Genomic DNA, 20,793 nt, shown 5'->3' with positions numbered 1-20,793 from the left:
GTAGAAGGCAGCATATATCCTTCCTTAAGGGCATATTGCAAGTATTAAACATCCCTCCTACATACATTCTATTGTTCAGAACTCAGTCACATAGTCACATTTAGTCACAAAAAATGTGGGAAATTAGTCTTTGGCTGGGAAGCCAGGTATCCAGTTAAAATCTCTATTACTATAGAAAAAGGAAAAAACAGAGATTGAGAAACAATTAACAGCTTCTATCATTTGTTGGATGCTCACTTATATCAGTTCACATAAATCTCAAAATATCCTTAAGATAAAGGTAGATTTAGCCTCAGATAATAAGAAGAGGAAACTGAGGATCAAAGATTTTAAGTAACGTAGAACAGTAATTGGTTAGAGCAAATGTGTGCAACCAGAATTGTCTTACAGCAGGGCCTGCTTTCCAGTCTTATATTTCCTTGAGAAACAAGAGTCCAGAAAGCCTACTCTAATTTTAGCCATTCTGATTCTGGTTATTCCATTCCTTAGCGTAACCAGGCTCAAGGAAAGTTGTGGCATAATCGATTAATAGAACTTTCTCTTCTTTTCCAGAAAAAGTACAAGCTGAGATCGACACAGTGATTGGCCGGTCACAGCCGCCGAGCATGGCTGCTCGAGAGTCCATGCCCTACACCAATGCCGTTATCCATGAGGTGCAGAGAATGGGAAATATCATCCCCTTGAACGTGCCCAGGGAAGTGACAGTTGACACCACCCTGGCTGGATACCACCTCCGCAAGGTAATTAGGGACTCCCTGCCTCAGATCTTCAAGTGCATCTTTTTAAATGACAGGAATCTGAACTTGAAAAGTGACATTGTATTCTTGCCCTGGGGAATCACTTAAGTGGGGAGCGAGTTATGTTATACCCGATTTAATACTAGTTTTTTCCCCCTTGTGTGGCCTTAGAGATATTGATAGTTATTATGGAGGAGAAGGGGGATTCTCAGGTTAAATACATTTAGGCAAAGATTGACTTTTCTTTGCTGTAGAATTTCTCACTGTTGTTTTTGTTATATAATGTGTACTGTGAATCTTTGTGGAGATACAGCTGGCAGCAGTTCATAGTCAGACTTTGTCATCGAATCTTACTCTATGCCTTATTAGAGCATCTCACAGGACTAGGGACTTGCCAGATTTACTTTGGGAAATTCTGCCTCACAATCCTGGGCTCGTAGCATAATACAATACGAAGGGACAGTTGAGACCACCTGAGCCAACGTCACATCAGTGCTCGTATTTCTAACACACTATCCCCACAGGCATTTGTCCAGCTTTTACTTACAGCCCTGTTTTGGGACTGTCTCATAAGAGAAACCAATCCAAGTGTGTGCAAAATTAATTATTAGAAAAGAAGAGAACAGAACCAACACTTATATAAGCAATAATTATGTGCCATGGACTACATAGGTTCTTTCAAAATGTCTTAATTAGTCCTCAGAATAATTCTGATTCTTATTTTCTAGACTGAGAAATCAAGGCTCAGAGCAATTCACCTTGTGTGAGATTTCTCAACTACAAAGTGACAAGAGTTGAGTTCCAGAACCAGATATGTTCTCATTCCCAGGCTCATCTTTTTTTGTACTAAACCATGTTCTCTATACAGGAGTTAATTTACTTTGACTTAAGAGTCTTCTTGCAATTGTTTTCAGTTGGTCCCTGTTAAATTCTGTCTCCTCACAAAGGAAAATTGTGATCTCACTCAGCCTACCCATGTTAGGATTTCAGCAGGCAGTTCTCCCCCGCCCCCTAGCGTCCTCTCTGCGCACTGCACATTTACAGTTCCTTTGCTTTCTCACCACGTTGTGGGTCCATTCCAGCTTGTGTGTGTTTCATTATGTGTGTCCTACCTGGAGACGATCTCAAGAGGCTTGAACCTGAGGAGCTTGCCCACTGGATACTCCTTGGTCACTGTCCCTGCAGAGTCAAGAACAGCAGCTATTCCTACAGCTGCTGCTACATTCACTATTTTCTAATTGATTGACTGTTGTAGGTGAAGGCTAAGGTTTAAATTATTTCACAAATGCTGTTGGCAATTTTCTATCAATTCATTGAAGTCCAGAGAACCAGCGCAGCTCAACATACTCATTCTACCACCGATTTTTAATGTCAACTTTACTAACAATCCTGGGAACTCAGAGATCTAACTGAGTATGTTGTAAAGGCTAAGAGCCATGGTTTTAATGTCAAATAGACCTGGTGGAAATAATGGCCCTGTCTCTTCCCATTACGTAACTCAGGGCACATTATTAACCTCTAGGAGGTTCAATTTCTTTATTTGTAAAATACATGTAAACCTACCTCACAGGTGGAAGTAAAGTGAGGTCCAGTATGTAGTACATTTAATCTAATGCTTAGTATAGAAAGAGCTTAAAATAGCAGTGATTATTCTTTATTAATTCAACAAATGATCATTAAACACCTGAAATGCTCAGGTCTGGGAAAACAACCAAGAGGAAAATTATTATGCAAGTACATGCATAGAAACCATGATAACTGTTCAAGGGAAAAAATTCACTGGTTTCCATAAAGAGGAAGGCTGGCTGAATGGGTAGTAAGAGCAGGAGTGGTCAGAGAAGCCTTTGAAAGGAAGTCATGTTGGAACTGAGGATAACAGAATAATTAAGAGTTAGCTCAGTGACAAAGTGGGGAGGAAAGACATTCCAGAAACTGGAAACATTTAAAAAGACATGGGATAAATGGAACACAGTATGTTTGAGAAACTGAAAGCAGGCCAAGGTAATAGGAGAGAGAGTGCAGGCAGAGAGCATGTGGCCCGAACAGGGGTCAGGCAATGGATCGCTCACCTCAGAGTGATGAGAAGCTATTGAAGGGTATCTATCCAGTTCCAGTTGTAGGTAGATGGGTAGATGCGTGTGACATGATTAAAGGATGTTCAAAGTAACTCTGCTTTCAGAGTGTGGAGCAGATTGAAAGGGGAAAGAGAAGCTCTGAGGCATAGTTAGCCAGCTATGATAGGAGTACAGGCAAGCAAGGTTGGTAGCCTGGACTAAGACGGCAACAGTGCACACAGAATGGAGGTGACAGAATCAAAAGAAATTTCAAGTAAATTGACCAGCCTCACTGAAGGATCAGATGAGGCACAATAAGGGGAAGGCAGGCTTTCAGGAGGACTCTTGGGGTTCTTTCTGTATGCTTTCATGACAGTGATTCCTTTTACTGGGCACCTGATTCTATTATTAAACCTCTTCTGCAGTGAAGTAGACATTGGAGGGAAGAGAATGGGAGAAACAGAATGAGCCATCTTTTACCTTGGTAGAGCTGCCATAGTTATCACTTCACTGAGCAAAGGGGTTGATTTCGGTGCAGTACTGACTGGCAGGCTGTTATGTTCTTCTCTCGTTGATGCACACGTGCCCCTCCCAAGTCCTGCACTTACTTGTCCCTGTGGACAAGATCCATACGGCAGTGAAGAGGAACCACATTTCCCTAGTAAAATTCCCAGCAGGCGATTCCAGTGCATCATTGCAAGTTATCCCATGGCAAAGAGCAGGGTCATGGGCGGGGTGACTGTCTGAGAAGACTGTGGGTTGGGAAGAGGGGATGTGGTCAGGTCAGGCCCAGGCTTGGGAGCAGGGGACTTCCATCCCTTTGCAGAGGTGTGTTGTGAGGGGAAGCCTTGACTGAGTCTTTTCTGCCTTCTCCAGGGGACCATAATCCTGACCAACCTGACTGCACTGCACAGGGACCCCACAGAGTGGGCCACCCCTGACACATTCAATCCGGAGCATTTTCTGGAGAATGGACAGTTTAAGAAAAGGGAAGCCTTTCTGCCTTTCTCAATAGGTAAGTTGCGAAGGATGAGTGTGTGAGTCCAGAGTCGCACTCTCAGCCCTTCCTGCTCTTCTCCCTGCGGTCTTTTGCCTTAGTTGAACCATCTCCAGATAGCCCTGCCCAGCGTGACTCCCTGTGTCTGTGGTTGCACCACAGGACTCCCTGGTCAGCGTTGCTTCAGGCTGCCCTGACTTCTCAGCCCTCACTGGCCTCTGATTTCAGCTTCACTTTGTTCTGTCCCCCAGGACACTGGGGACAGATACTCAGACCTCCCCTCTTGCTCAGAGGGAAGGCTGGGCACTAGTCGTCTTTAGAGAATCTTTAAATGTCCCAAGTTCTTTTCAAGGGCCACCCATTCACTCAGAACTTGAGACAATTTATAATAAGGGGATGAGGGGGGTCAAGGAAAGGGGCTGCTTGCTTATCATGGGCAGCAGGAGCGACTCTGATTACCGCAGCTTGACAGTATAAACACTCCCAGAAGAAGTCCTTTTGCCTTTTCTAATTTTAATTAGCTTTTAGAATCTAGTTAATGCATTTACATGGTAGACAACTCAATAGTGCAAAAGAGGATGCTATAAAAACTCTCACGTTTCCAAAATAGCCAGTTCCAAAAGGATGTTTACTTAAAACATTGTCAAATGAAAAACAAAAATTCTGAATATATTTGTTAGTATTGAAAAAGGTATGTTTCATAGATTATTTCAAGTAATTTCCTAATTCTTCAGTTCTATAAATATTTCTGAGTATCTATTATGTGCCAAGTATTTAGCACTGAGGATATGACAACAAATCAAGCAGGAAAAAAACAAACCAGTTTCCATGCAGCATGTTCTTGTGTAAACTTACAAGGTTAAAATTGCTATCACCACTTTAAAGGTAATGAAAGTGAGGTTTTGAGGTCTTAACCATGGCATTTTTACATCTCTTATTGTCTTTTTTTATACTTTTCTTTTTCACATGTTTTTCTTTTTGCATTGAATATGTATTATTTAGGGAGAAAATAGGTCAATACACATGCAAGAGAGATGGTGGTAGTGACCAATGTGGGGTACTGCAGTCCAAGTGGGGTGAGAAAGAATTCGACAGGGAGGGGATGGCAGAAGCCTAAAGTGGGTGTCAGAGCATGATCAAGATGAGGTGAAGTCTGCACAGGGTGCTTGTGACGGCGAAGGGAGATAAGTTATAAACGGGATGCTGATCCAAGAGAAACATCAAAGATAGTGGGAGGAAGATACAAATAGAGAAAGGGAGCTAATAGAATGAACTCTGTTTTGTTGGGTTGGAATCGGGGTGATGGATATGAACTCTGTTTTTTAATTGGTAGGCAGGTAGATAGATGTAGAAATAAATATATGGAGATCTGACAATTAAGGTCATGAACTCATCCTAGAAAAAGTGCTACATACCTCATTACTGAATATCACACGGTCACCTTCAAAGTACTCCCCCTTGGGAAGCTATGCACCGATGCCAGTGCTTAGTTAACCCTTCAAAGCAATTTTGGAACTTTTTTCTGGAATGGCCAGCAGAGCTGTCGTTGTATTACACTTAATGCAATGAATGTCTTCAAAATGTCTTCCTTTCAATATTTCTTTCATCTTTGGGTAAAGAAAGAAGTCATTGGGGGCCAGATCAGGTGAGTAGGGAGGGTGTTCCAATACAGTTATTTGTTTGCTGGCTAAAAACTCCCTCACAGACAGTGCCATGTGAGCTGGTGCATTGTCGTGATGCAAGAGCCATGAATTAGCAAAAAGTTCAGGTCGTCTAACTTTTTCATGCAGCCTTTTCAGCACCTCCAAATAGTAAACTTGGTTACTTGTCAAGTTGGTACAAATTCATAATGAATAATCCCTCTGATATCAAAAAAAGGTTAGTAATATCGTTGCAACAATTTCGCAAACTTGTCAGACCTTGTAAATGTAAATGTGGGTGTGTATATACTCACATTACATACACACATGGGTTTCCTAGCTCTACCCACTGAGATGTCCTGAGAGCAACACCACCTTGATACCAATGAGCATCTCTAATGTCCAGATCATGGTTTCCAGATTCATTAGCCACTTAAAGGAACCAGGACTTCTGTGGAAAATGGCTGATTCCAGGCTGAGGAAGAGAAAGCATAAAATGAGCCTGGAATATATATTTTGTGTCCAAAAGTAAGGAAATACCAGCTTGAAAGGGCCTTTACTAGCCAAATATGGAATAGCTTGAGCATCAAGGCAAATAATAACAGACTTAAACCCTTTGAATAAAAATAGGAATGTGTGAATTCATACTGATATAAATAAATGAGTGAATAAATAAAATGGAGAGAGAAAGAATTTCCTTTTCAGGAATGCTAACTAAGAAATGTGGAGGGAATGATGACATTTTCTTTCTTTTTTATTTTTTATTTTGAAAGGTTTTTTTGTTTATTGCTTGCCTGTCTTTATTATATTCAGTGTAGTTATAAGCCTATTCAGATTTATTATTTCTTTATGATATCAGTCTTGGTAAGGTGGATGTTTCTAGGAATTTATCCATTTCTTCAAGATTGTCCAACTTACTGACATATAATTGTTCATGGCAGTATCTTATAATCCTTTTTATTTCTGTGAAATCAGTTGTCATGTCTCCTCTTTCCTTTCTAATTTTATCGATTTGATTCATCTCTGTTTTTTCCCTAGTTAGTCTACTTAAGGGTTTGTTAATTTTTGTGATCTGGACAAAAAAACAAACAACAACAACAAAAAAAAACCTTTTTTTTTTCAATTGTTTTTCTAGTTTGTATTTCATTTATCTCTGCTGTAATCTTTATTCTTCCCTTTCTTTTGCTGACTTTGGGTTTAGTTTTTTTTTTTTTTTTCTTTTTCTAGTTCCTTTTGGTGTGAAGTTAGGATATTGATTTCAGTACCTTATTGTTTTTTAATGCAAGCATTTACCATTATTAACGTCCCTCTTAGTATTGCTTGTACTGCATCCCCTAAGTTTTGATATGTTGTGTTTCCATTTTAATTTGTCTCCAAATATTTTCTACATTTTCTTGTGATTTCTTCTTTGACCCATTGATTATTTAAGAATACATTGTTTAATTTCCACTTGTTTGTCAATTTTCCTGTTTATCTTCTGCTATTGATCTCCAGTTTCATTCCATTGTGTATACATGCAATTTTGAAAGAAGTTTGATAATACTAGTCAAGAACATTTCTACCATTTCAAATGGCTTGTAGAAGTCGTATATATTAGCAATAGAATCAATATCTGCAATAACCTGGAGCTATCACTTCAAGGCCAAAACTTTATAAAACATATAGATACCAGAATTTCTTTAAAAAACTAAACCAGAAGTAAATGGCTTAAAAGTCAAGCCATTTCATGAGTGTTTTTTTTACTCACTATAAACATTTATAAAATATAATTGGAATTATTTTTTGAAAACACATCCAAATACTGCAACAAAACATAAAAAATACTCTCCAGAGACAAATGCAAGCAAATATTGTGCTGTGACTACAGTGCCACTAGCCATATATGGCTATTGAACACTTGAAATGTAATTAGTACAACCAAGGAACTGATTAGTAATGTAATTTAATTTTAATTTGAATGGCTACATGTGCCTAATGACTATTATATTATACAGTGCAACTCTAGAACAAAAGAAGTAATAGACCCTCATTATTCTATGCTGATTGATCACATTTAAGTTAGAGAATTCAGTCTGTGGCAGCGAGAGATGTGGAAGGAGGCATGTTGTAGATATAGACAAACGTCAGTGCATTTAACAAAGAGTAATGGTAAGAAGACTCTCAGGTTGGTGCAAAAGTAGTTGCAGTTTTTGCAATTATTTTTAACCTTTTAAGCTGCAATTACTTTTGCATCAACCCAATAGACACTTTACCCTGTTAGAACTAAGTTAAAGGAATTTGTGGTGACACTGGTGGCAAAATGATAACTCATATAAAGCTCTTAGGAGTGCAATGATTGGGAAAAAATCAGATTTATTTTGAAAGTTTCCTAAAGGAAGAATTAGAACCAATGGGTAGCTTCTTTCAAGGAAGAGATTTCTAACATATGTTCCCAATCCTGAGCTATATGGCCTGGCCTTTGTACTGATGTTATAGCATTATAATTTCATTTCCTCTCACTAAGAAAGTCATGAATCGGCAGCCATTAGAGTAATAACTAATTTGGCCAAGAAATAGCAATGGAGGCTACCATGTTTACCTGAAAATGACACCTAGTCGGAACATTAGCTCTAATGCATCTTTTGAAGCGATAATATAAGACAGGGTCTTGTATTATATAAGACCCGGTGTTATGTAATATTGAAATAAGACTGGGTCTTAAATTAATTTTTGCTCCAAAAGACGCATTAGAGCTGATGGTCCAGCTAGGTCTCATTTTCAGTGAAACACAGTAATTCAATGAGGAATGGTCTATTAACATACTCTCGAGTAGTATTTATTAGTTGCAAAGAGAAAAAACAATTGTACAGGGGAGAATGTCATAGACACATCTGTAAGTAAGTGATCAAAGTTAACTTCACCAATAATGGAAACAACCAAAATCATGTACCACCTGATAGGGTGAAATGAGAAGAGCACAGCCTCACTCTGGCGATATTCCCGCTGGAAATGCATGATCTCATGACCTGAATCTAATCCAGGGAAACATGAGAGACATTTACCAAATAATTGGTCTGTCATCTTCAAAAATGCCAGTCATGAAAGTTGAGAATTGCTTTGCATGACAGCCTAATATAATCAGATACTAAACTGGATCATTTTATAATAAAGGACATTATTGGGACAACTGGCAAAACCTGATTGGGCTCTGAGACGATGGTGATGATTTCCTGATTTGACAGTTATATTCTGGTTATGTTGGAGAATGTCTTTGATTCAGGGAATTCATACTGAAATTTCCTGGGTGCTGTATAGGCAATATATACACAAATGACTCTGGAAAAATTGATTTTCTATAGTATTCTTGCAAGTTGTCTGTACTTTTGAAAAGATTTTAGAATAAAAAGCATGATATGGAAAGTATCATAGTAAAGGAGTGTAATATACACAAAGCTATTTTAGTAATGCTACAACCAAAAAGGCATTTTTAAAGGTAGTCTTTTCAATTGTATTCTTCTTCTTTTTTTTTTATAATTAACCAGATGAAGTTAAGGATATGCTATTTTATAGCTAAAATGTTTATGATTATCCAGAAGATGTATCAAAATACTTTGTTTTGCTATATGCATTCTTTGTATTCAGTGTGTAGCTCCCACAATACATAAAATAAAGTTCCCAGCTTAAACACACCCATTTCCACTAATCCCTAGGGTGGTAACTTCATTTGCCCCGAATCGCATGGCTATGAAGTGGGAGGAGTTGAACTGCATCTCTGACCTTCTGCCTCCAGCTCTGGACTCATACACCTGGGGTGGCATGTGGTTAGGACAGGGCCAAGCATGGGCCTCAGCCTGAAGGCTCCAGTCTGGGGCCCACACATCACAAGCCAAGGCCCTGTTGGGGGAAGGACCGCCATGTATAAGGAGGGAGGCTGAAGCAGTTCCTATGTGGAGCCCACCCGTGTCAGTGAGACCCCCAATCATTGAGGAGGGAAACGTGACATAGGGGAAAGATGCCTTGTGCTTCAGAAGCCCTGCTCTGACATCTACTGGCTTCATTTTTGGACAGTTTTTTTTCAGCAATTGAAAAAACAACAGAGAATTTTGTTTTCTGCTTTTGTCATTGTTTGCTAATTGATTTCTGAAAGCCTGTAGGCTAGACAGCCTTTCTAGGTCAACCCTGGCCTCCTACTTCTATTGTCTACATGCTGCCCCTTCATCCCGATGCCTCACCTGTCTGACCTCTGAAGGCACTGGAGTTTGTGAGTCTGGACTAATGTTTATGCTTAAACCAGGTGGCTGTCAGATTGAAAGCCCCATGGCCTAGCAGGCCCTCCTCTGTTCAGATTTTGAAGACGTAGAAGATTTCAATCAGGGCTGGGCATCGGCACCAGCTGGGAAGATAACTTGTCTTATGTTCTTGTCTTTCAGGAAGGCGGGCATGCCTTGGAGAACAGTTGGCAAAGACTGAGCTGTTTATTTTCTTCACTTCCCTTTTGCAAAAATTTACCTTTAAGCCCCCCCATGATGAGAAGCTGACCCTGAAATCCAGAATGGGCATCACCATCTCCCCAGCCAGCCACCGCATCTGTGCTATTCCTCGGGCATGAAGTGTTGAGGAAGCAGAGGGGAAAGGAAAGCAAGAAGAGTCGGCATGTCCTCCCTTTGAAGGCACGGCGCCTGCTCAGAAGTGAGGGAACAGAATTGAAGTAGCTCTGAGGAAGATTGTAGGCATTGGACTCAGAGAACCTGTATCCACATCCACTTTGTTATCTCCTACACTGTAGCCTTGAGCAAATCATGTATCTTGTGATTTACCTTTTCATCCAGGAGATGAAAAGAAGATAATGATTCCTTCTGGAAAGGAAGAATTGCTGTGAGAATCACAGAAAATAATGGGCTTTATGTGATTTGGAAACCATAAAGCACATCATAAAATTGATCGCTGTAATCTGCCTCCTTCTTGCTTCTTTCCTCAGACATCAATTTACCTCTGGCCTGTTGAAGTGGCTCAGGTCAAAGTCATGCCAAACGGTTGATAAGAGTTGGAAGCGGTCACTGGTGGGGCCGTCACCGAAGTTTGCTATCAATACTCACTCTTGGTAGCACTCAACAAGCTTTATCTTGCTTCTTCCTCGGAATGGCCCTCTGGGAAGTCAGCATGGCAGATGTTGTTCCTTATTTATAGGCAGGCTTTTGAGGAAGAAGCAGTTTGTATGGTTTCCCTAAGGAAATCCTACCTTGGTCTTGGAACCAGGGCCGAGCAGAGTGTTGCCAGAAGATTGTCAGCTTTTGGGTGGCACTTATTACCAGCTTAAACTCAGCAGGGTCCTGGTAGAGTATTTTATAGCAGGGAGCCAGAAATGCCAGACTCCAACTCTGTCCCCCAGCATGTAGTCTTCTGGGAGAGTCGAGAGTACATCTGGAAGAACTACCTGGAAGATTTCCTATAGCCTGGAAGAAGAAGAGGAAGTGAGTACTTTCTTTGTAAACTGCTGGGAAGTTGCATCTGTAGAAATCACCCTAAATTATATTACTAGAATAAAATAAATCACAACAGATTTTGAACTTCCCATCTAACTGGGATCTTGTCTTTCATTTCTTTTTCTTTTTCCCCAATCAAATCACCCAAGTAGGAGATTAAGAAATTGGCCAAAATACTTGACGTAATGTATTTACAATCATTTGTAAAATGAAGGGCTTTGTTGACATCATCTCTGAGTCCCATTCCTGCTCTGCTACACATTTTCCATGATTCTAGATGGGCAGGCCTTCACCCATTGCTTGTGGAATAAATGTAAAGCCACTGGGCACTCATCCTAACCTAACCTGTGCAACGGGACCCAAAGCCAAGAGAGTCATAACCACAATTAATCAGAATCCTTGAGGGAGTAGATAACTGGGAGTAGCTGAATTTTCTGGCAATGTGAAATGCCTTTTTTTACCTCAAAGCTCATTGGAAACATTTTAAAATATCAGCTCTAGTCCTGCCCAAGCATTAATATAAAGATTATATTATCTGACTTTTTAACGCTCTTATTTCCACACTAGTTTAGAAGCTCCAGGGCCCCTTACACTGTTCCTTTGCATCAGTGTCTAACACATAGTGTGCACGCATATGACATTTTCTGTGGCATCATTGCCAAGGCACAAATTCTACCCAAAAGCCATCCAGGCTGTGAATATTCTCTCCACCGCTGTCCAGCAAAGAGACACAGACACACACATGCTGCAGTGTAAATTTAAAATCAGGTCAGGGATCAAAGGATTTATAGGCAAAGAAGAAGCAGGGCACACAGAGCAGCCTGAGCTCATATGGAAATATGCCTGGGCCAGGCACGGCTGGCCTGCATGCAAACAGACCACCTCAGAATGCACTCCATAGCTGCAGAGAGGAGGCAGGGGTTGGCCAGGTGACCAAGTAACTAGGACAGTTTCCTGGGTGAGAAAGCCACTTTGTTAGAATAGGGAATTGCAGAGCTCTAACTTGGAGTTAATCTGGTCTCGCCTTGGACTAACTCCAGTCTGCTGAGCCAGCCTGTTGCTGAGCTACCAAGAGAGAAGTGGGAGGACATTGGGGGTGAGGGCATTCCAGGCACATCCAGTTTTGTATCTCCTCAATTCCTTACTGTGATTTTGAGCAAGAATCTAGCAAGCTTCCGTCTTCTTTCTCTAAAACATGAGTATGGGGGTATAAACTTCACTCTGTGATGGTGAGGATAAAATTCACAAACATGGAATCTTGTCCGTATAGCACATTGATGGCATGGGACCTAGCTGGACTGTCAGCTCTAATGTGTCTTTTGGAGCAAAAATTAATGTAATAATATAATATAATGTAATATAATATAATGTAATATAATACAATATAACATATACAATGTAATGTAATAAAATAATATAATATAATATAATACCGATCTTATATTAATTTTTTGCTCCAAAAGACGCCTTAGAGCTGATTGTCCAACTAGGTCTTATTTTCAGGGAAATATGGTAGTATTATATACACAAATAGTATTTTCAACTCAATTATTTCTTGAGCACATACCATGAGCCAGACATACAATGATTAACAAGGAGAGGAACAGGGCTGTCCCTCCGCAGAGCTAGTGCCAGTGGCAGTGGGGATGAGGGAGAGGGGGTTATAACCATGCAAATAAGTTACAACAGTGGTTGCCACTGGGTCTTGGGTGCCAAAGGAAAAATTTCTCAAATATATGCAGCTCCATAACATCTTTCATTATTTTCATCACTGCAGAACAACCTTCATGCGGAGGGAGGGATATGTGTTGATACGTCCCCAGGTTGACTCCCTCCTCCACCTCACCTCTTGCAAACCAGAGTAATACACTGTGCCCTGGATTCTCTCCATGTTATCCTGTTTTTCTTAATGTCACAAAATGTCCTTACTTTGCCTTCATTTTTGAAGAAAAATTTCACCAGTTATAGAACTCTACGTTAGCAGCTTCTTGCTTTTAGCACTTCGAAGATGTCATCCCATTGTTTTCTTCCTTACATTGTTTCTGATGAAAAGCCCACAACTTCTAATCTGTCATTAAGACATCCATTATTATTTTTTTTTACTTCATGTATTTTATTTTTTCACTCTACAAGTACCAATTGTTTCATATTTTTAGGACTTGTATTTCTCAAATATTTTCATATGTCCCTTTAAATAGATTAATGTGTTTATAATATCCATTTAAAGTTTTTGTCTGATAATTTCATCATCTCTGCCATTTTTGTATCTGGTCCTATTAACTTCTTTTTCTCTTGGTCATGGGCCACATATTTCCACTTGTTCATATGCTTAGTGACTATGGATTGACTATGTAAAATTTCATTGTGGACTGTTTGAATTATGTTGTCTTCCTTTAAAGATGGTTGAGTTTTGTTTCACGAAGCAGTTAATTTACCTGTAGGACACCTTGATCCTTTTGAGTCTTGTTTTAAAGCTGTGTTAGAGTCGATCCCGAATACGTTTCATTCTAGGGCTCCTAAAGAGTGACCTTTCTGGGCCTCTCCTGAAGTGGTCAACATGATCTCTGCACTCTGTTTGGAATTCAAATAATTCCCACCATGTAAAAGATATGCCAGTCATTAGGCTGATGACTCTCTGGTAGTTCTTTTATCCTCAGTAGATATTCTTTCCCAGACTCATGGAGTCTCATCCTACACAGACACAGTTTAGTATTTGACAGATCTCTCTGAGAATCTGTAGAATTCTTTCTTGGTATAACTTCCTTCTTTCCGGTTTTTGCGGTACCAATTCTGACTATGTCAATTGCCCAAAATTCCAAACTATACTTTCTCATCTTTGCAAGATGAGGCTACTGTGTTCTGATTTTTCCTCCTTCCTGTGATGGGTTCAAGTAAATGCCCTAGGCAGAAAGAGAGCTTTTTACAGGTCATCAAATTTGTTCTTTTCTCTTGAGGATCACAGTTCTGAACTCTTAGTTTTCCAACACCTGAAAACTTATTTTAGTTACTTTGCCAATTTTTCTGGTTATTTATAACAGAAGGGCTACTCCAATATCAGTTACACTCAGATAATAAAATATAAATTTCATCACCCTGTTTAGTTTTTATGGAATTTAAGATTGACTGAGAACAAAATTCATTGGCCAAATTGGCCAAAATAATGCCCCTCACTGCATTTACACCCCATTCAGTGTAATGTTACAACTTCTTCCCTCAAGAGATGGAAATCAATTTACATTTCTCTCTACTTTGGGCTGGATTGCTGATCAGTTTTGGCCAATAGAATGTGATGAAATGGATTTTCTGAGCTAGAGTTCAAGAGACCTTGCATGCTTCTGCCTGTTTTTTTTTTTTAACTCTGCTACCACCACTTACACAAGCCGATGTTACCCTGATGGATGATGAGAAATCAGGCCCTCATTATTCTTGTCAAATTGCCCTAGATGACAGCTGGCCAACTACCAGAGCTGTGCATAAGACCAGCTGAGACGAGCTGGACCCAATCATATCCAACAGCTGAATGCAAATGCGTGAATGATCGTAGCTCAAACAAGAACAGCACAGCTGAATCCCTAAGTTATCAACCTTACATTTGTGAGGTGAATGAATGGTTATTGTTTTCATAAAATACATTTTGAGGTGTATTGTTACATAAAAAATAGCTAACTAATACATTCTTTGAGAGCAGGAATAGTAACTGTCTTGTTCAGTATCAAGAACAGTACCTGCAACATGGTAGTTTTCAATAAATAAATATGGTAGAATCATTTTGTGTTGCTGCTAGCTTGGACCTATTGACCAAAATCAGACCTCTGCCACTACTCCTCTGTTCTTGTCACCTCATTCCAATGTCCTATTTCTTAGTCCTCATGCCAAATTCTGTTATATCCTTTCTGGAACACAGTGTAGGAGTACAGGCTTGTTCTTACATCACTGTTCCATTTCCCAGCTGGCTTTCTGGAATAAGGCCACCTATTCCATTTCTCCATGCTTATTCCTCAATAGGCTGATGGATTATTTCCAGTCAAGATGGAGGAGTAGGTAAATGCTGTGCTCACCTCCTCTCAGTACACATCAATTACAACTAAACCACAGGACAACCATTACTGAGAATCTCCTTAAATCTAGCTGAACAAAAGCCCTACAACTACAAATATACAGAAGTCACCTAGAGACTGGCAGGCTCAGGGACAGAGATGCAGAACGGGCTGGTCCCACACTTGCATGTGTCCATTAAAAATCAGGAGGTATATCTCAGTTGTGGAGGTCCCTCCCTGAGGATAAAGTGATCCCAGCCTCTCCCCAGTGCAGGGTTTCAGTGCTGGGGAGAGAAGTCCTCATAACTTGTGGATGTGAAAACCATCGGCGATTGTGGCTGAGTGAGACAGAGGGCAGCTGCACTGCCAGGCGCTCATCTTAAAGATTCCACTCAAGGACATACCTGCAGACAGACTCATTTGCTCAGAGCTCCAGCACCGGGGCAGCCACTCAAAAAGCACAAGGGACATATGGGGAGGAATTGAATTGTCTAGCTGCAGGGTGAGGGCTAGAGGGGCAGTTTTCTCCCATACAGAGGGCCTGGCAGAAGCCATTGTTTCTTTGTTAAGCCTTCCCCCTCCAGGCATGCAGATGCAGGCAGAAACCATATCAGAGTCTCCATCAAACTCATTATCACCTTTCCTCTGCCTTGCCCTAGTGATTCCCTGAGACCATGCCACACCCAACATTCAGGCACACCCAGGCCACTTCCAGTAGCTTTCCCATCTAAATGGCTTGCCTCAGTTCATGCTGTGGACTTTCCTAAAATCTCTCAATGCTTCACAAAACCCAAACAAGGAACATCTGGCTTCTGCATGTCCTGTACCTCTATCGGAGCACCCCTAAGCCCCACACTAATGACCTCTCAAATTATATTTTACACTTATATAAAAATACATGTTACATATAAAATACACAAATATAACTTTAATATGTATATTACACAAAGGTATAGTGTGCTTGGCATATAATAAATTAAGTAGTTGTAACACTGTTATTGTTATTTCAAACAAAGCATCCAGTTATGCTGTTGTGCCATTGAAGAGCTTATTTCTACACCATTTTTTCCTGGATATTTAATCTTTTGCTCACTGGGTTCACAGAGCAATAAATCCTTCTCCTTATTGACTACTGGATCATTATAAAATTTTTAGCAGGGCTGGCACACTGTGAAACCTCAGGATGTCATCACTGGTAGTTTGGTAAACAGCACTCTCTGGAGCTCTGTGTACAGCCATGTGTGGGCTTGCTCCTCAGCCGCGCATATGATAATTTCTGTGATCTGAAACCTGCTCAACTCTTCAAAAGCACTTATTTTGCCAAACTACTGAACTCCTATCAATTCTCTAGAGAGGATACGTCCTTTATCATCAAATGTCTTTATTGAAGTTATTTTTCCTGCAAGAAATGTCTAATTACATCTGGCAGACCTAACTTTAAAGTCAAATCAATGACATTTTCTTGACTCTCCCAGCCAATTAGTTATTCCCTGCTCCAGTCTCTGAGAATTTTATTCAAAAATTTCAATTTCTTACTTCCATATAATTTCCCAATTATTCTGAGCTTTTCAGAGGCAATTGTGTTTTGCTTATATAGGCTCAGTACCTGAGAGTTTTGATGCACAGCTGATGCTCACTAAATGGTCATTGAACCTATGGGTTGGGAGTGAGTATCTAAGTAATTAAGGCAGAGTAGAAATATTAATGCTTCAATGTCTCACAAATTTCTGTTGCAATAACCCTTCTACCTCTATACAACTGATTTCACATTCTGAAAAATGTGGACTTCAAACATTGTTTTCAAAGGTTCTTTCTACTTCCAAAAACCTGACTTTTAGAGAGAAAAACTACTAAAATGACAAAGTAAGAACCTCCCAAAATTTACTCCTCCATAAAAGCTCTGAGAAGACTAGCAAAAGTTGTCAAAATCAACATTCTTAGAATTCTGGCAATTAACTGAAGTCTTGCAACAATCTGAGCATCTGTTTAAGAAAAAAAACAAAAAACACATTTGGATGTCAGTAAGAAAAGAGCTCTGTGGCATTTCATTATAGCCAGAGCACTCTTGAAATCTTAGAAAAATACATTTGGCGGACTCATACTTACCATTTTCAAAGCATACTACACATTTCTGGTCAAGATTGTGAAGTAAATGCAGGGATCACCTCCTTTCAGAACCACATGAATTAGAACCCAACCTCAAAACAACTATCACTGAGACTCACCTGAAGTCTAGCTATAACAAAGCCCTATGACTAAGAACATACAGAAGCAGCCACCTCGAAATTGGTATGAGGGGCAGAGATGCAGAACAGACTGGTCCCATACCCGTGTGTGACCATTAAAAACCAGGAGGGATATATCGGCAGGAGAGGTATCCACCTGAGGAGCGAGGAGTCCTAGCCCCTCCCCAGACCAGGGTTTCTGTACCAAGAAGAAAAGCTATAACTTTTGGCTATAAAAATTAGCAGCTATTGTGGCTGAGTGAGACAGAGGGCGGCTGCGCTTTCAGGCGCATTGTGCACAGACTTACCCACTGACGAACTCACTTGCTCTGAGCTCTAGTATTGGGACCGCAGCTCAAAAGGCAAAAGGCACCAGGGACATATGAGGAGGAACTGAATTGTTTAGCTGCAGGGTGAGGGGAAGAAGAGCAGTTTCTCCCAAAATGAGGAGCAGGTGGAAGCCATTGCTGCTTTATTGAGCCCTCCCCTTCCTGCGTGCACACGCACGCAGACGCATACAAACTCTATATCTGAGTCTCTGTGAAACTGGCTATCACCTTGCCTTTGCCCCGCCCTAATGATTCCCTGAGACCACACCCTACCCAAATTTCAGGCACAACCTAGCCACTTCCAGGGGCTTTTCCATAGAAACAGCCTGCCTTGGCTCATGCTGAAGAATTTCCTAAAATCTCTCAAAGGTCCACAAAACCCAAACAAGCAGCATCTGGCTTCCGAGTATCCCTTACCTCTGGCGGAGCAGCCCTAAGCTCAGCACCAGTGGCAACCAGCCTTCGTTCACAGATTGGCCTGTCAAGGCACCTCCCAAGCACAGCACAGGTGGCAGCCATCTCAGCATTGCTTTGGGGCTCATGCCAGTTGGCAATGGGCAGGGCACAGGCTGCACCTGAACTTGGTTGAAGGGGGTCCCCTCCCAGGAGTTCTTGTACAGTCAGGCCCAGTGGCCAGTTTGAACCAAGCTAGAGTATCACCCAGCTGCCTCTGGGGAAGACACACCCAAACAGCAGACTGGGTGGGCATCAGAGAGAGCCCCATGAAATTGGACCCTGTTCTGTAAGGTCAGCCCCAGCACAATAGCTTCTCCACTGTGACAGCCAGTCCTCACAACGAATTAGCCTGAGGGTCAATCCCTCCCACTGAATTGCAAATAGCAATCAAGTCTCAACTACAACAGGAGGGCACATACAACCCACAAAAAGGACACACGTGGAGCACCTAGCTCTGGAGAGGTGAGTAGGTAGACTGCAGCACTGGGTCCCACAGGACACTACATAAGGCCACTCTACTCAGACCAGAAAGCACAGCAGCCCGACAGAGAAACAAACACAGGGAGGCAGCCAAAATGGGGAAACAAAGAAACATTTCCCAAATAAACCAACAGAGCAAAGCTCCAGACAAAGAACTAAACAAAATGGAGACAAACATTCAACCAGTGGCAGAGTTCCAAACATCGGATAGAAGGATGCCCAATGATCTCAAGGAGAACTTCAACAAAGAGATAGGAAACATTAAAAAGGAGCTAGAAAATATAAAAAAGAATGAGTCAAAAGTAATGAATACAATAATGGAAATGAAAACTACATTAGAGGGAATTAACACATTAGTTGAAGCAGATGATCCAATCAGCGATTTAGAATGGAAGGTATAGCAGAAATACCCAACAGAACAGAAAGAAGAAAAAAAGGAGATTTCAAGGGGTCTCTGGGACAACCTCAGTGTAGCAACATTCGCATCTTAAGGTTACCCGAAAAACAGAGAGAGCAAAGAATTTAAAACTTATTTAAAGAAATAATGACTGAAAACTTCCCTAACCTGAAGAAATAAATATACAAGCCCAGGCAGTGCAGAGAGTCACAAATAAGATGAACCCAAAGAGGCTTACACCAAGACACATCATAATTAAAATGCCATAGGTTAAGGACAAAGAGACACTCTTAAAAGCAACAGAAAAACAGTTAGTTACCTAGCGCAACGGAGCTTCCATAAGACTTTCAGCTGATTTCTCAACAGAAACTTTGCAGGCCAGAAGGGATTGGCAGACAGTATTCAAAGCAATGGAAAACAAGGACCTACAACAAAGATTACTCTACTCAGCAGCTATCATTTAAAATCGAAGGACAGATGAAGAATTTCCTAGACAAGAAAAAGTTAAAGGCGTTCACCACCACCAAACCAATATTACAAGGGTTTTTAGAGGGACTTCTTTAAGATGAAAAGTAAAAAAGATAAAAAAATGTGAATAATAAAATGGCAATAACAACATACCTATCAATAATTACTTTAAATGTAAATGGATTAAATGCTACAGTGAAAAATTGTTGTGACTGAATGGATAAGAAAACAAGACCCTTACATCTGCTGCCTACAAGAGACTCACTTCAGATCAAACGACACACAGACAGAAAGCAAAGGGACAGGAAAAATATATTTCATGAAAACCAAAGAAAAACAAAAACAAAAACAAAAAGCTGTGGTAGCAATACTTATAACAGACAAAATAGACTTTAAACCAAAGGCTATGACAAGTAACAAAGAAGTACCCAGTAATCCCACTTCTGGGTAATTATCAGAAGAAACTCAAACCACTACTTTGAGGGGACATGTGCATCCATATGCTCATTGAAGCATTGTTTACAACGGCCAAGATGTGAGGACAGCCTAGGTGTCTGTAGATGATTGAATAGAAAAAGAGTAGGTTGTACATCTATACAGTGGAATATTGCTCGGCCATGAAAGGGAATGGATTCTCACCATCTGTGGTGGCATGCATGGACCTGGGGGGTATTGTATGTCAGACAGCCAAAGACAGATGCAACATGATTTTTCTTATATGAGAATGTGCAATCTAAAGAAGAAAATAAACAAACAAAAGAGAAACAAACTCATAGATACAGAGAACATTTCGATGGTTGCCAAAGAGGGGCGTTGGGAATGGGTGAAAAAGGGGAAGAAATTAAGCAGTACAAATTGGTTGTTACAAAGTAGTCATGGGGATGTAGGGTGTAGCATAAGGAATATAGTGACTAATATTTTAATAACTATGTATGGTGTCAGATGGGTACTAGATTTATTGGGGTGGTAGATGGGAGGGGATTTGGAGGCAGGAAGAAAATGTTGAACGGATTAAGAAGTGCAAATTGGTAGATACAACATGGTCATGGGGATGTAGAGTAAATCATAGGAAATATAGTCAATAATATGGTCATAACTATTTATAGTGCCAGGTGGGTACTAGACTAGTCAGGGGGATCGCTGCTTAAATTATATAAATGTCTAACCACTATGTTGTACACCTGAAATTAATATAATACTGAATGTCAACTGTAATTGAAAAGTTAAAAAAGCGGGGTGTGGGGGGGAAGATGTGAAGGGGAATAGGAGGTTCAAATTTCCAGGTATAAAATGAATTAAGTAAGTCATGTTGATATGATACTTGTACACAGCATGGGGAATACAGTCCATAATGTGATAGCATAGTATGTTGTCAGATGGTTGCTGGACTTATGGTGATCACTTCTTTAGGTATGTAAATGTTGAATGACAATGGTGCATACCTGAAATTAATATAATACTGTACGTTAGTTATATTTTAATTAAAATCTTTTTAAAAAACTGACTAAAAG

General features: G+C 40.4%; 1 protein-coding gene across 1 annotated transcript in view; it reads left to right on the top strand.

Moving 5' to 3' along the window:
- LOC109439117 (cytochrome P450 2J2) overlaps positions 1–10,979 on the top strand; it is a 33,684-nt gene extending 22,705 nt beyond the window's left edge. The window contains exons 7-9 of the mRNA XM_074334800.1: positions 553–740; positions 3,668–3,806; positions 9,838–10,979. Of these exons, the coding sequence (XP_074190901.1) occupies positions 553–740; positions 3,668–3,806; positions 9,838–10,016 (506 nt within the window). The 3' untranslated portion in view covers positions 10,017–10,979. The remainder of the gene's footprint in view (positions 1–552; positions 741–3,667; positions 3,807–9,837) is intronic.
- Positions 10,980–20,793: the final 9,814 nt, after the last annotated feature.

Source organism: Rhinolophus sinicus, linkage group LG06, assembly GCF_036562045.2.
Source record: "Rhinolophus sinicus isolate RSC01 linkage group LG06, ASM3656204v1, whole genome shotgun sequence".
NCBI lineage: Eukaryota > Metazoa > Chordata > Mammalia > Chiroptera > Rhinolophidae > Rhinolophus > Rhinolophus sinicus.
Note: the sequence above shows the minus strand (reverse complement) of the source record. Positions and strands in the feature narration are given on the sequence as shown.